Source organism: Carassius carassius, chromosome 5 (assembly GCF_963082965.1).
Source record: "Carassius carassius chromosome 5, fCarCar2.1, whole genome shotgun sequence".
NCBI lineage: Eukaryota > Metazoa > Chordata > Actinopteri > Cypriniformes > Cyprinidae > Carassius > Carassius carassius.
This window is the reverse complement of record NC_081759.1, coordinates 10,967,404-10,983,352: the sequence shown is the minus strand read 5'-3', so window position 1 is coordinate 10,983,352 and position 15,949 is coordinate 10,967,404. Positions and strand designations below refer to the sequence as shown.

The 15,949-nt window shown below is 34.8% G+C and overlaps 1 protein-coding gene across 2 annotated transcripts in view; it reads right to left on the bottom strand.

Moving 5' to 3' along the window:
- Positions 1–2,821: 2,821 nt before the first annotated feature.
- The window catches only part of LOC132140782 (MLX-interacting protein-like), a 32,749-nt gene continuing 19,621 nt past the window's right edge, over positions 2,822–15,949 (bottom strand). For both annotated transcript variants that reach the window (XM_059549758.1, XM_059549756.1), the window contains exons 12-18: positions 15,124–15,244; positions 14,898–15,010; positions 8,724–8,831; positions 8,447–8,574; positions 8,132–8,255; positions 7,343–7,472; positions 2,822–3,699 (exon numbers count right to left, since the gene is read on the bottom strand). In XM_059549758.1, coding sequence (XP_059405741.1) covers positions 3,578–3,699; positions 7,343–7,472; positions 8,132–8,255; positions 8,447–8,574; positions 8,724–8,831; positions 14,898–15,010; positions 15,124–15,244 — 846 coding nt within the window. In that variant the 3' untranslated portion in view covers positions 2,822–3,577. The remainder of the gene's footprint in view (positions 3,700–7,342; positions 7,473–8,131; positions 8,256–8,446; positions 8,575–8,723; positions 8,832–14,897; positions 15,011–15,123; positions 15,245–15,949) is intronic.

The following is a 15,949-nucleotide window of genomic DNA, read 5'->3' as shown; positions in this document are numbered from 1 at the left end:
AAAGCTTGTCAGCAGATGGAAGCATAAAGTGCTCCAAAATCTCCTGGTAGATGGCTGCATTGACTTTGGACTTGATAAAACACAATGGAACAACACCAGCAGATGTCACGGCACCCCAAATAATCGCTGACTTAAAACCTTCACACCATACTTCAAGCAGCTTGGATTCTGTGCCTCTCTTCCTCCAGACTCCAGACCTAGATTTCCAAATGAAATGCTAAATTTACTTTCATCTGAAAAGAGAACTGTGGACTACTTAGTAACAGTCCAGTACTTTTTCTCCTTACCCCAGATGAAATGGTTCTGACATTTTTTTCTGGTTCAGGAGTGGCTTGGTTCTAGGAATGTGACAGCTGTAACCCTTTTCCTAAAGACGTCCGAGTGTGGTGACTCTTGATGCACTGACTTCGGCTTCAGTCCACTCCTTGTGAAGCTCTCCCAAGTTCTTGAATCGGCTTTTCCTGACAATCTTGCCAAGGCTGTGGTCACCCTGTTGCTTGTGCACTAGAGTTGTGACGTTCGCGAACGAACCGATTCTTTTGAACGGCTCATAAACATGAACGATGGGAGCCGAGTCGCGGCTGGAGGGGAGCCGTTCTTTCTGTCGTTCTTTTTTCCTATGCGTATTTCACACAGATGCACACAAATGAGCTCCTCCGCGAGACAGAACAGTTATAGGGGGAGGGGCGCACCCAGCGCAGGCCAACCCTTTATAGCGTGATGATATTAGTTATTAGTTGTGCATGTTCATTGCAGCCCACTTTGTTATTGTTCATTGACTTGAAGGGGCTGATGTCCTATTTGCAAAGTTTACAGTAGTAATAGTATGTAGTATGTAGACATTTCCATTTTATTTATTCTAATTTTATCTACTTTAAATATTTTTTGTTTTCTATCAAAATGTTCTTGTGTGATAACAATGTTCTTGTGTGAAAGTGTTTGTAGTAAAAGCTGTTTTGCACAGAAATTCATTGCAGCCGGCTTTGTTTTTGATGTTTAGTTGAGTAGGTATTGTATGAATAACATAAGTCAACGTAGCTTTACACACACACACACACACACACACACACACTTTGTAGCCTACTAAAGGTAAATCCAAAATAGTGATGTCACTGTCTAAGCAGAGGGATTTGTGCAACCCTATGGAATATAGTCCACACATGACAAACGAGGTAATAATCAATATTTCAGAATAATTCAAACTCAGATATTGGTGTGTGATATCTGAGTTTTAATTATTTGACTACAAATCTCACCTCATCATTCCTCCCAGTGATTATTTCCAGGATAAACTGAGATGCCCCCAAGCTGGCTTCTTAAAACTGACTAAATATTTAAAAAGAGCCAAAAGAGCCGTTCTTTTGAACGGCTCTTTGAAAGGAACGGATTGCGAAGATCCGGATCCCCTCAAAGAGCCATAAATCCCATCACTATTGTGCACCTTTTCCCACCACACTTTTTCCTTCCAGTAAACTTTCTATGATTAGATTTTGATATTGCACTCTGTGAACAGCCAGCCCTTTCAGCAATGACCTTCTGTGGCTTACCTTCCTTATGGAGGGTGTTGATGATTTTCTTCTGGACAACTGTCAAGTCAGTAGTCTTTCCCATAATTGTGGTTGTATGTTTTAAACTAGCCCAAGAGGTACATAGTATTTACACTAGTGGTTAAACGACTTCTGATTTATTTTAAAGTTGACTTTTATATGATGAAATTTGAAGTCGACTAGTCGCTGATGACGTCATTAATTAACACATAAGTCTGGATCTGTGTCAAACCCATTGTGCACAGCTATAGCATATGACACAGCCCTGCCCACAAGGCAATTGCTACTATAACAGCTCATTTTTATCAGTTATTTTGCCTTTGGGTCATTTTATTTCTCACAAATTTCTGCTAGTTCTAAATCAGATACAGATAAAGTAGCACAGTAAAGATTACATTTATAGGCTATGAATGCATTGGTGAAAGGGATTGCGTGTGTGAATTAATTCTACATGGCAGTGCCTCTCTAGTAGTAGTGACACTGTGTTTAGTTATAAAGAAATATATGCTTGAACTTTTCAGTTTGTAAGCTATTTTACTGAGAAATCACAGAACAGTGTTGACAGTAGGCTACATTTCTGTGCTGAGTGATTCTTTGCGAGCGCAACCTGCAAGTGGTGTACGATTGACTGTCGGTAGCTTATGTGTATGTGTTACAGTGCAGCAGCGCATTAGATTAGAACAGTGATTAACTTACCTGTACAATAAGATGTTTAAAATGTGCATTCTCCAGTTCAATTTTGATCATCCAGTAATATAATCACACATCTTGTGGAGCTTTCAGAGTATACATATATTTGTAAACGTGAGTGTAATGAGTGTAAACGTGTCCTTCAAATATTTCTTATCCTGTTGCGCCCTCTATAGGACCAGCGACTAGTTGGGGTAAGGCAAGAAAATGGTTTGAACAGTTTCTGTGTAAATTTTTAAATCCTCCATAGTGTGTTCATAATTTTCCAAACATTTTCAAACAGCACTAATTTACTCAATCACAATTTTTTTGGTTTCACTCTGTAAAAGTAAAAGCTTAATTCAGGAGATGGAAAGACTGTTTCTAAGGTAAACAGGCTAAAGAGAATACTATATTGACCTTGTTTGTTCATGCAGATTAGTGAAAACATCCAGCTTCTCTACAAACAACATTTAGTCAAACGCTTCGCATATAAATGAATGCAAAATCATTTATTACTGGGAACAGCCCAGCGTTGGAAAGGTTCATTCAGTTTTTGCAGAAACAAAACGGAGCAAATCAACATTCAAAGTACACTTTCAAAGTTTAATTTGTAACAATAGATGTGTTCTTACATTTCAGACCTGTGGCCATTTAAGGTGAACTATAATACTCAGGTGGCTGACAAAGACATTCTCCAATGGAAAAAATAAAATGCTATTGAAAGGCCTATTAAATATTAAAAGTTTTGTTTTGATCATAATATGCCTAAAATAATAGCCTATAGCGTGCAAAAAACAAAAACAAACAAACGATGACAACAAAGAAAAACTATACAGTATAAAACTCACTTGGCTGCATTCTTCTATAACTCAACATTTTCTTCTATAGCTCTACTTAAATTAAGGTACAACAATAAATCTTACGATAAAAAACTTATCATAAGAATATAAATATTTGTGGCTGTAGTTCAATTTGTAATTTTCACTCATACTTTTTGTCCATGCACTTCAAAAAAACAGTCTTGATCCTGGTATTTATTAACTCTTGCTGTAGTTTCTGGATGAACTGAGTGAGGGTGAGGCTCCACTAAATATTCAAAATAAGAGCACTGATATGGAAGACACCCAAATATACAAAAAAACACCCTGAGCAGTAAAATCCACACGTCTAATGAAGTCTAAAAAACACAAAGACATGCCAGCTGTATGGCTCTCTAGAGACTGCATGTAAACAAGAGAGATTGCATTTCCACTTGTTTGAGTGAAGTTAAATGAGTTCAGTGTTCTCAACATAGCAAATACTTCACCACAGTGTTGCTGTAAAGGCTCCTTGAAGACTCAAATCACATTGACTCAAAACTATGATCCTGAGGAATGTTTTTTGGGGTTGAAAGCAGCCTTTTTAGCTTCCTCAGGCAAAAGAGAGGGATCAGTCAAGATGGAGGTGCTGGTACAGAGCTGTCGTAACGTCCTGAGTACCACTGGAGGACACAGAAACAAACAAACACACAGACACAGAAACAGAGTGTGATTTGGTGTTCCATTCAAATTAGTGACAATTTTTAAATGTAAAATATTAAATAGTATTGTATAGTATAAGTAACACATTGTATATTTTATTAGGAAATTTTCTACTTTCTAATTTCTTTAAAGGTTAACTTAGCCACGACCAGCAACATACAAATTAACATGCTCTTAAAGACTTTTACATTCCATGTTCCAGTTAAAAATGTTTGAAAACATATGGCTTCCCATAACAATTGCATATACATTTTAGTTTGATATTTAGCCAAACTGACCGTTGCTGTGAAATATGGAAAACAAAAAAATAAATAATACTTCTTTCAATGGATACTGTGATTCGGATTTTATTTTCTCTTATGCAAACATGCTACATTCCAAATTGTATTTCAGTGTACAAGAACACGTTTCAGATTGAAAAAGTAGTATCGTCCTTGATAAATTAAACCGTAATTTCATATCTGTAGAACAGACATGAAAAATAAATTAACTCAATTCAATAATATAAAAAGTATGTCTAATAAGCATTGGCACAAGTTTATAATATTGTATTATAGTATTTTGGAACTTAGACCATGGTCCAGCAGACAGCTGACTTACAGGTACATCTCAATAAATTAGAACGTTGTGGAAGTTCATTATATCATTATATAATATATCATTATATAAAAGTTCAGTAATTCAACTGAAATTGTGAAACTTGTGTATTAAATAAATTCTGTGTACACAGACTGAAGTAGTTTAAGTCTTTGGTTCTTTTAATTGTGATTTTGGCTCACATTTAACAAAAACCCACCAATTTACTATCTCAACAAATTATAATACTCCATAAGACCAATAAAAAAATAAATAAAAAATGTAGTGAATTGTTGGCCTTAAGTATGTGAAAGTATGTTCATTTACTGTACATGTATTCAATACTTGGTACCTTTTGCTTTAATTACTGCCTCAATTCGGCGTGGCATTGAGGTGATCAGTTTGTTGCACTGCTGAGGTGGTATGGAAGACCAGGTTTCTTTGACAGTGGCCTTCAGCTCATCTGCATTTTTTGGTCTCTTGTTTCTCATCTTCCTCTTGACAATACCTCACAGATTCTCTATGGGTTCAGGTCTGATGAGTTTGCTGGCCAGTCAAGCACACCAACACCATGGTCATTTAACCAACTTTTGGTGCTATTGGCAGTGTGGGCAGGTGCCAAATCCTGCTGGAAAATGAAATCAGCATCTTCAAAAAGCTGGTCAGCAAAAGAATCATGAAGTGCTCCAAAATTTCTTGGTAAATGGATGCAGTGACTTTGGTTTAAAAAAAAAAAAAAAAACACAAAAGGACCAACACCAGCAGATGACACTGCACCCCAAATCATCACAGACTGTGGAAACGTAACACTGGACTTCAAGCAACTTGAGCTATGAGCTTCTCCACCCTTCCTCCAGACTCTAGGACCTTGGTTTCCAAATGAAATAAAAAACTTGCTCTCATCTGAAAAGAGGACTTGGGCCCCACTGGGCAACAGTCCAGTTCTTCTTCTCCTTAGCCCAGGAAAGATGCCTCTGACGTTGTATGTGGTTCAGGAGTGGCTTAACAAGAGGAATACGACAACTGTAGCCAAATTCCTTGACATTTACATTTATTCATTTAGCTGACGCTTTTATCCAAAGCGACTTACAATTGCTATATATGTCAGAGGTCGCACACCTCTGGAGCAACTAGGGGTTAAGTGTATTGCTTAGGGACACATTGGTGTCTCACAGTGGATTGGAAACTTGGGTCTCTCACACCAAAGGCATGTGTCTTATCCACTGCGCCAACACCACCCCTTGACACATCTGTATGCCTTGACCCCAGCCTCAGTCCATTTCTTGTGAAGTTCACACAGATTTTTCTTTCTGTTAACATGCTTGGATACAGCACTCTGTGAACAGCCAGCTTCTTTGACAATTAATATTTGATTGTGGCAATACATGATTGTGTAGCCTAGTGAACCAAACTGAGAGACCATTTTGAAGGCTCAGGAAACCTTTGTAGGTATTTTGAGTTGATTAGCTGATTGGCATGGGTATTTGTTAAATGTGAGCCCAAATCATCACAATTAAAAGAACCAAAGACTTAAACTACTTTAGTCTGTGTGCATTGAATTTATTTAATACACGAGTTTCACAGTTTGAGTTGAATTAATGAGATAAATTAATTTTCCCCCGACATACTCCTGCACCTGTGTACTGTATATATATATATATATATATATATATATATATATATATATATATATATATATATATATATGTATACACACACACACACACACACACAGTACAGACCAAAAGTTTGGAAACATTACTATTTTTAATGTTTTTGAAAGAAGTTCCTTCTGCTCATCAAGCCTGCATTTATTTGATCAAAAATACAGAAAAAATATGTAATATTGTGAAATATTATTATAATTTAAAATAATTGTTTTTAAATTTATTATACTTTAAATTATCATTTATTTCTGTGATGTAAAGCTGAATTTTTAGGATCATTATCACATGATCCTTTAGAAATCCTTCTAATATGATGATTCATTATCAAAGTTGGAAACAGTTCTGCTGCTTAATATTTTTTCAGAACATATGATACTTTTTTAGGATACTTTGATGAATAAAAAGTAAAGAAAAAAAAAGCTATGTTTTTCAAATATAAATATTTGGTAATAATATACACTACTGGTCAGTAATTTGGGGTCAGTAATTTTTTTTTCTTTTTTTTTTTAAATAAAATCAATACTTTTATTCAGCAAGGATGTGTTAAATTGATAAAAAGTGATAGTAAAGAAAATATATTATTAGAATATATATTATAAATTTTTTATTTTTTATTTTGAATAAATGCAGTTCTTTTTAACCTTTTATTCATCAAATATATTAGACAGCAGAACTGTTTCCAACACTCATAATAAATCAGAATATTAGAATGATTTCTAAATGATCATGTGATAGACTGGATGTTACATGTGACACTGAAGGCTGGAGTAATGATGCTGAAAATTCAGCTTTGCATCACAGGAATAAATTATTTTTTAAAAGTATATTCAAATAGAAAACTATTATTTTAAGTTGTAATAATATTTCACAATATTACTGTTTTTTCTGTATTTTTGATCAAATAAATGCAGGCTTGATGAGCAGAAGAAACTTCTTTCAAAAACATTAAAAATAGTAATGTTTCCAAACTTTTGGTCTGTACTGTATATATATATATATATATATATATATATATATATATATACACAGACACAACTAAATAACTAAAATAACTTTGGTATGCCTCTCTTCATTTCACCACAAAGCAATTCAAATATTGCTCTCCTAGTAAACACTTTTGATACACAAATTATCAACATCACAACTACCCTCCCAAGATATTAGGCTGCTGTCACCAAGACCTAATGCACACTTACACACATCTGAATTAAAACATTATTTGGTTTAAAAATTGCATATGCTGATTTTTATTTCCAATTACCATTAATTGCACAGCCCTACTCTCCATAAAAAAAAATAAAGTAGTATTCTCTAAGTTTCCAGTTGCTGACATTTTATTAAAAAGAACTGGAACACTTACTAGGCCTGAGGACTGGGAGGGTACAGTATCGATCCAGCCACTGCATGGTGGTTTCACATAGCTCTGTGTTGTTGGTGGTAGACACTGTCCCATTAAAGGACTCAAACAGAGGCTGAATAATGACGCTAAACTGAGAGAAAAGTATTAAAGAAAATAGGCTTGTGGAGGAGTCCAATGGCACCCAGGAGGCTGAAGAACAGCATAAAAAAATCACATTGAAATTGAGTTAGTGTAAGTGTAAACACTAATTTGGGCAACTGAAAACTGCCCCTATTTGTTATGGAAAAAAACATGGGCAGCATTTTGGGTACCACAGCAAACTCACTGATGTGTTGACTGTCCCCCTCACAAATAAAAAATGTTTCAGTTGTAAAATGTGTATTTTAGTATTATTATTACACACTAATAATTTTTTTTTTAATTATGAAAAATAAACCAATAAAAAAAAATATATATAGTAATAATGCTATTGTATTGTTAAAAAAACAACAATAACTTTATTTAAAATGAATATACTAAATATTCATGGTTGGGTTAGTTTTTTTATATTTTTTATTAATGACCCAAACTTATTTTGAGTAACAAACCGTATCAGTGTACTTTAAGGTCAAAATAAATGAAAGTAGTCTGTCTAATTTGATTAAAAAATGTATAAGTACCCTCATGGGGTGCTTAAAAGAAAATTATTTTGATCATGTAGTGCAATGAACAAAAAAGTATAACCACTGACTGATGGCTGATTCATATGCCATGTGGCTACAGAATAAAACTAATATGGCTAAAGGATACTATCCAGAATTTCCAGTTCTGCAGAGTTCTGTTCTTCACATAGTCGTCAAACTTCTCCCTCATGTGGTCAAAGCGATGGCGTGTGATGGGAACTCCTGTATCAGGAAGCTGTTCCTGGCACAAGCTGCAATAAATAGTGGGCATCTCTAACAGTTCATCTACAGAGGTTACTTGTTTGAAATCATGTGTATTTTTTTGAGCTCCCCATCACGGGTATCTTTACACTGAAATAGCCTGGCTATGAAGCAGCAGTTTATCCAAATGTAATACTTTAAAATAGTAAAATAAAGTCTACTTTATTGCAATAAACATTACCTAATAGATGTATTAAGCTCCTCAATCTCCTCTCGTAGTCTCTTGGTCTCTTCCTGCATCTGTTGTCTCTCTAGTTGCAGTTTGCCAATGTAGTCGACTGTTTTTTGAAGTGTTGCAGCATTACTAATCTGGAAACCCATTAGTGGGTGACAAAAAAATAACTTTTGATTATTCACAATGCACAATTGTAAAACTTATTACAATTGTGCAGTGAAAACAAGTAGGAATCAGGTTGTGATTTCAAGAATCAAGTGAAGTAAGATGAATTCAGATTTACATTTGATTGAGACCTGAGAGTCGGCACAAGATTGCACAACGTCTTGAAGCAGGCATTTATGGTGAATCGCCTCTTCTGCTCAGAAGATATGTGATTCACTCTGCGGCTCTGTGTCAAATCATAACAAAATTACAAATAGAGACAGACTGATAAATAAGAAGATATCTGGATATTTCAACAAAAATTACTGATAATCTTGCTCAGTTGGCCAGTTAAGAGAGTTGTTAGCTCCTCATCATGTCAGATCCAAAATAAAACGCCAGTCAATGGACAAAAACAAACAAATGTGAATTGAGTAAATATTCAATACAATTTGTTCATTCAATATAAGCAATTTTATGTACACCTCATATTCCATTAATACATTGAGTTAACAATTAGGGCTGCCAAGCAATTTAAATGTTTAATCCTAATGATTGTATTAATTAATTAGTAATTAATTAATTGATTACACATTGATTTGATCTGAGAAACTACCCACCCCCCCTCCCCCAAAAGTTAAAGTCATCATTGTATTAAATAAGAAAAACAATGAATAGACACTTCCAAAGTAGCTTTAGAAATAAATACTTACATTCAACATTGAATTTATTACACAAAAGTTTTACATTATGGGCATAACATCGTTTTTCAGAAGCTGCATCTGAAGTGGCCTGATTCAACTGATTCATTTACATGTCTGATTCATTCAGAAACTAAGTCTTCATGAATCTAGCACTGAATTATTGACTCACTAGATAAGCACAACAGTTCTGCTTTGCCCTTTTTTTGAGCAAAACACTGCCTACAGAGCAACACATCAACAAATATTCTACACTGGATAGAGTCAGGCTGTCCTTTGAGCAGTGCAAATGCTGCACCGGGCACCGCAGCAAATAGACTGAGGGGGAGGGAACATGATTGCGAACAGAACTAGGGGGACCTGCTAACTACCTCACACCAGGCCCCGTGTAAGCTAAGGATAGCCCTGGATACAGTACACAGATACGTGTTCGCTTTCTGACACAGTCCACAAGTCAGGACAAATGGAGTGAAAGAACTTTCCCTTTGATGCATTTGGTTTAAATCACTCGTTTGCATCTTTGTACAGATATCAGAATGATCCCAGCGTGAGGAAAAAGTGGATAATTTATTTTTTATCAATTTGTCCTTTCTCTTGGTGCATGAATAATATCTGTAAAGTTGAAAAGACTAAAGTCTCAAATCCAAAGATATATTCTTTATCAAAGTTAAGGCTCTGCCATGCCTCCCTAAAACGGCTCCCTCTAACACGGCCCCACGTCCAGTGTTGGGGAGTAACTAGTTACATGTAACAGCGTTACGTAATTTAATTACAAAATTATAGTAACTGTAATTAGTTACAGTTACTTAGAAAAAATGAGTAATTAAATTACAGTTATTTATGAAATGATTAACGATTACAAAGGGGATTACATTTGAATATTTATACACATCCACATACAGATTTAACTGATTTCTTTCCCAAATTGCACTAACTATTCTGAGACATACCGCCCTAATAATTTCCGGGATGCGGAAACACAGTCTGGTTCGTAGAATCCAGTCATAAAAACGGAATGCCTAACGCGGACGGAATATGCCACATTTTGGATGACTAAATCAAAAGTAGGTCAGTACACTTGAATCAAAACATGACATGGACTAGTGTCTGTAAATATAAAGCCCCAAAAATGCAATATATGACTTGCACATTCTGCGTGTCTGTGGAAATCAGGCGCGGACTGGACACCGGGAGAACCGGGACAATTCCCGGTGGCCTGGCAGCCGATTTTGCCCCACTATTTAATATCATTATTGTATAATTGCCTGCCGAATGTACTAAAGCGATCATTTGCGAATCCGCCATTTGATAATTAAATCTCTAATAAATCATGAAGTGTTAGTCATGACTCGCGTGCTCTCCGCGCCTCGGCCAAACGGTTTGGATCAGACTCAGAGTAATCAATGCGAGAGAGAGAGAGAGAGAGAGAGAGAGAATAGAGAGGACTGCTGGAGCAGAGAAGCAGAACTCCTGTTCAGGGTTTCAGGTCAGTTTCATCTGTAAAGATGCTTTTTTGTCTTTGTTTTTTTTATTTATTTAATCAAGCAGCAGCACGTTGCTCATCAGTCATCACTCAAAATACTATAAAAAGGACATCATTATTATCTGTTGTAATGTTACAGTAGTAATTTAGCTGAAAAACAATCAGATTTTTTTTATAGGTTTAGGGGGAGCTACGACAGACAACACAACCCTTACGAAAATTAACATTTTAATATTTAACTATAAATCCAGAGAAAATGGTTACTATTGTTTAACTGTGATCACCAAAAATGTAAAATTATTTTACAAATGTATTTATTTAAAAATAAATACAAATCCATTTGCAAAAAAAACAAAAAAAAAACAAGGTTATTTAACTTTTATATAGGCTAATAAAAGCATGGTAATTTTTTGTAAGGGAAAAACATGACTCGTGTACAGTATTAGGATTTTTCTATAAAGATATTGTAGCATTGTAGAGTATTGTATTGTAAAGTATAGTTTTGTTCAATCTTGAGTATTAAAGTCACGAGAGAGATGGATAACAGGGCAAAATAAAGAGACTGAAGAGAAAAATGGAAGTGAAGGTGCAGTTCAGGAGAGAACTTTTAATTATTTTGCATGTCCCCAAATTAAAGATTTAAACCTTTTTTATGTCAGGTCCATACAAAAAATAGTTTTGTCCATGAATTTGTTTGTATGAGTTTGAATTTTCCAGTCTGAATTTTTTTCCCAGTCCGCCCCTCCTGTAAATTAATGGCAAAGATATGGTTTCATTTACTACACATAGGCCTACTGAAGCTCGCAGTGTTTTCAACCTCTGCTGCCTCAATATAGGAGTACACGAGCACATAAACATCATTTCTAGAACTGCTCTGTGTCACTTCATGTGCAATTTACTTATTTTGAGAAAACTATCATCATATACAGAGACAGCAGTTTAAAAAAAACACCAATATTTCAGGAGTTTATTACACAGAATACGTCACATGCTTATTAGATAACTGTATTTAAGTTGATGTATATGCTTTTATTTATTATTCTTTAAATTTCACAAATTTAGAAAAGTAATCAAAAAGTACTCAAAAGTAATTAGTTACATTACTTTAATAAAGTAATTGAAAAAGTTACACTGCTATTACATTTTAAACAGGGTAACTTGTAATCTGTAACCTATTCCATTTCCAAAGTAACCTTCCCAACACTGCCCACGTCTACGTCACTGTGTGTAAATGTTTGCGTAATGCTGCCCACATGTTCCCAAAGTAGATGCATTTAGGAATATTTAATATTACTTACAACAGAACAGCAACTCATTTTATGGAGGACTGTTTTGGGAACCTAGGAGAGGAGGTAATTCTGACTTTGCTACGACAATCCGGCACTTCTGAATCAACTACTGTAAGTATGTTTAGTTAATAGTTTAAGTACTTGTTATTGACGGTTCAAATGTGGAGTTTTGCGCATCGTTTGTGTGTGTGAGAGAGACAGAGAGAGAGAGACGGTCACACAGTGCAGTCAGCTGTCTTAACCATCCGTGGCTTGTGTACTGCAAACACATATGACCTTCATCACTATTTCTATCACACCACTCTGTTCTTCTTTCGGGCTTGAACTGATGGTAAAATATTTCATACAATTCAGTTTTACAGATTATAATATGAAATTTCATTTGAAGTGTTGGTAGACTTGTGGCTTTAGCTACACAATGTTTCTAAAATAATATCCTACATCAAAAAATTATTTGAATACATTTGAAAAATATGTTTTGATTGTTTTTTTTTATGTTTAAGCTTATATATCTCTAATTCTGATTGTTGAACAGTAAACTTCGAAGTGTCAGCTTTGTGAACATATGTTGATTATGTATATAGTCAAAAAGAATCATGAGCAGAAACCTTTTTATTTTGGGTGTCATTTCTGTCTCCATGACGAAAAATGAGGGGTGACTAGTAAGGGGTTAAGACCTGAACCTGTAATGGAAATACAGATTTTATTACATACATATGTAATATTTAATGTGTTTTACGTAAAAAGAAAACAAAATATCATCACTGTAATAAATGATATTTATTACTAATATTTATTACTAAGATGAACAGTGAACATTTCATATCAGAAGACAATATTCCATGCAAATTATCCCAAAAAAGCACCGCATCACCTAGATTTATTATGAAGCAATATTTGTGTTCTATCAACTTATACATACTTAATTCTGCAGATTTTTTATTTTCCTTTACAAAGGCCTAGTTTTACAAATACATAAATAATGTTTTAATATATTAAACATAAAACTTTGAATACTGATATTTGAATTTATTTAAATAATAAAAACTACTTTAAATGTATAATGTAAACTGCCATTAGGTGGCAGTAAGTCACTGTTAACATGCGAGTCATTACAATTGAACTGAATCATTTCAATGTTTGATTCATTCAGGAACGAAACACCATCATGTTGCTAGCCCCTTTCACACTGCACGTTGGACCCAGAAAATTGCCGGAACATTCTGTGTGAACGCAAACAAGTGCCAGGATTGATTCCGTGATCGATCCCGGATTGGGGACCTAGTAACATTGCTGGGTTCAGTCCTGGAATGAGTGCTGTGTGAACAAAAGCCAGGACCAATGTGGTAAAGGGTGTGTCGTAGTGATTACCCATGTTATCGTGCGACTCTTTTACCAGTTGTTTTGAAGGCAGATTAACGTTCAAAACAAAAATATATGTGCAAACTGTAATGAAGCAGAAATCAGTCCTCACGTTCAACGCTGAAGCTGAGATCGTTCGCCAGTTTAAGTGAAAGGTAACGTGCCTAGCGTTTTCGACTCGCACACTGTACGCCACATCATGATATCATGCGTCATTACGGGACCTTTACGGGTTGTGTGTGAATGCACGCACATATTCCAGGAAATCACTGGCAGTGTGAAAGTGACCTGGGAACAATTGCCAGGACACATTACCCGTGTATTTTCCGGAATCGCAGTGAAAGGGAATTCAGAGACACAAAACAGCACTGTGGCTTTGTTTGGAATTATTTCTGTTGTTGAAACACAAAATCTAAAACATAAGTCTCTTAATTAACTTCTAGTTTATTGAACTGTTGTAAAAAAATCAATATCACATTAAAATTGATTAACTATATGAAGTTGGTTCCTGCACCCATGTCTTGAATTTTTGATCATTCTGAATGTATTTTAATAGACTGAATCATGCAGTGAGAGAGCGCACTAGACTTCACATAATGTGTGCAAACTGTAGGTGTTTTGAATGTTTTTTTTTTGCATTGTGAGAATATTCAGAAAATTTGCTCATTTGTCATTGTATGTTACTTAACTATATCCTGTTATGAATAAACTAAACATTTCGAATTTTCACCTGAGTGGGCTTCTTCTGAGTTTCTTTATGTGTGCGGTCTCTCACAAAGAAACAAACAGAGTGAGCCTCAACAGCGCGAACTTGATTCCAGAAATACACCATCCAGTATTAATAGATGTTTAATGTAGGCTAATACAGTTTGAAGAATTCAAATCACTTGTGTTTTAATCAGGCTGTTTGTCTGGTCAAAAAAAAAAAAACACATTTTAAACTAGTTAGAAGGCTGATCAGCTGTAGCTAGACCTATATTATTATTTTTATTGAGAACATTAAGAAGGTGGCTCTACCTGTATTCTGCTACTCCAATTCTCTCTGAAGATGTAGTAACTTACCGCGGGGGAGAAAAAAAAATCTGTCTGTAAACAGTCTTTAGGGGCATATAACTGCATTTTCATAGGCTACCTCACGCAGTCAGTCTGCATTGATGTAAGATGACATACATGTCTGGGCCAGAGTGGAACATGTTAAATGTGTTGATAATTTTTACTTATTTTATTCCATAATTAAATCACACAAAATGAATTCATTAAATCGACCATAGCATTATATCAGCCATTCAGTACTCTGCGATTATCATAAGCCTTTAAAAATTCATTATCAGTGGACCATTAGTTGCAATAAATGCAATATACATCAAATAAGTTTTTAGATTTGCACTCTGATTTGAAAGATGCAAATTAACCTTTTACATTTCTGAACAGACATAAATTTGAAAACCTTAACAGAGTGTCATATCATGAACTATTACCTGACTGCCTTCATTTTTGCCCATGCCTGCACTGGGGTTGAGAGGTGACTGGGGGCTTGGTACCTGTTCTGCTCCCAATGGTGAACCTTGACCTGAGACTTGAGCACCATGTACTAAAGAAAAAGAGAAAAAAAACTTTTTCAGAATCCTAGATTCAGTGAAACACCAGTAAAATAAAAACAATGCCATTTCAGCCTAAACTGAAGGTGACTGGGCTTAATCTAACCTGTACTTGCTGACTGCACTGATGTCTTATTGTTGGATATAGAGGTGGTAGTTTCTTCTTTGGGTATGATAAGTTGCGGCGACTTTTGTGTCTGAGAGAGAATATGAAAACCAGCAGAACCCTGCAAGGCAGTGTGATTTTTTAAAATGTAATTATGCATTACTTGGGGCAAACTGAATTATTAATTACCAGGGTTGAGCAGAATTCAAAATGTAGTAATTAGCTCCCTTTTAATTTATGAATCAGAAATGTAACCAATTAAACTCCATGGGATGCTGAATTGGAATTACAGGAATTTACTGAATTACTATTTAAATCAATTTTGCATGCACACTACAGAGAAATATGTATGAATAGAAAAGTTTTTAAAAAAAAATTAGATCAACATTCTGCTTGTTGAACAGGCATAAAAAAAACATGGTCTATTTTATAAAAATAACCAAGTCCTTTAGTTTACATCATAGCCATGCACCCTGATTTACCTATTACTGCTAATCAGAGACAAGTCGTATTAAGGTATGAGAACATTATCACTCTAGACAGCATTTAATAATAATAAAAAAACCTTTGAGTGCAAGATAAGTCATCAATCATTTTTAGTATAATTTCTTTGATAAGAAATACTACATGATTTATAAGGATCAAAGGCCATTTTTAAAAGACAAGAACTAAAATTCAAAAATACTTTGGGATTATTTTGGAACTTAGTGAACTTCCACAATGGTTCATAAAATTAATGTATTAAGTTTGTGGTTGTAAGTTAACTTTTACTCCGTAAAGATGGACTAAATTAATAAAAAAAAATTAATAAAATTACTAAAAGCCA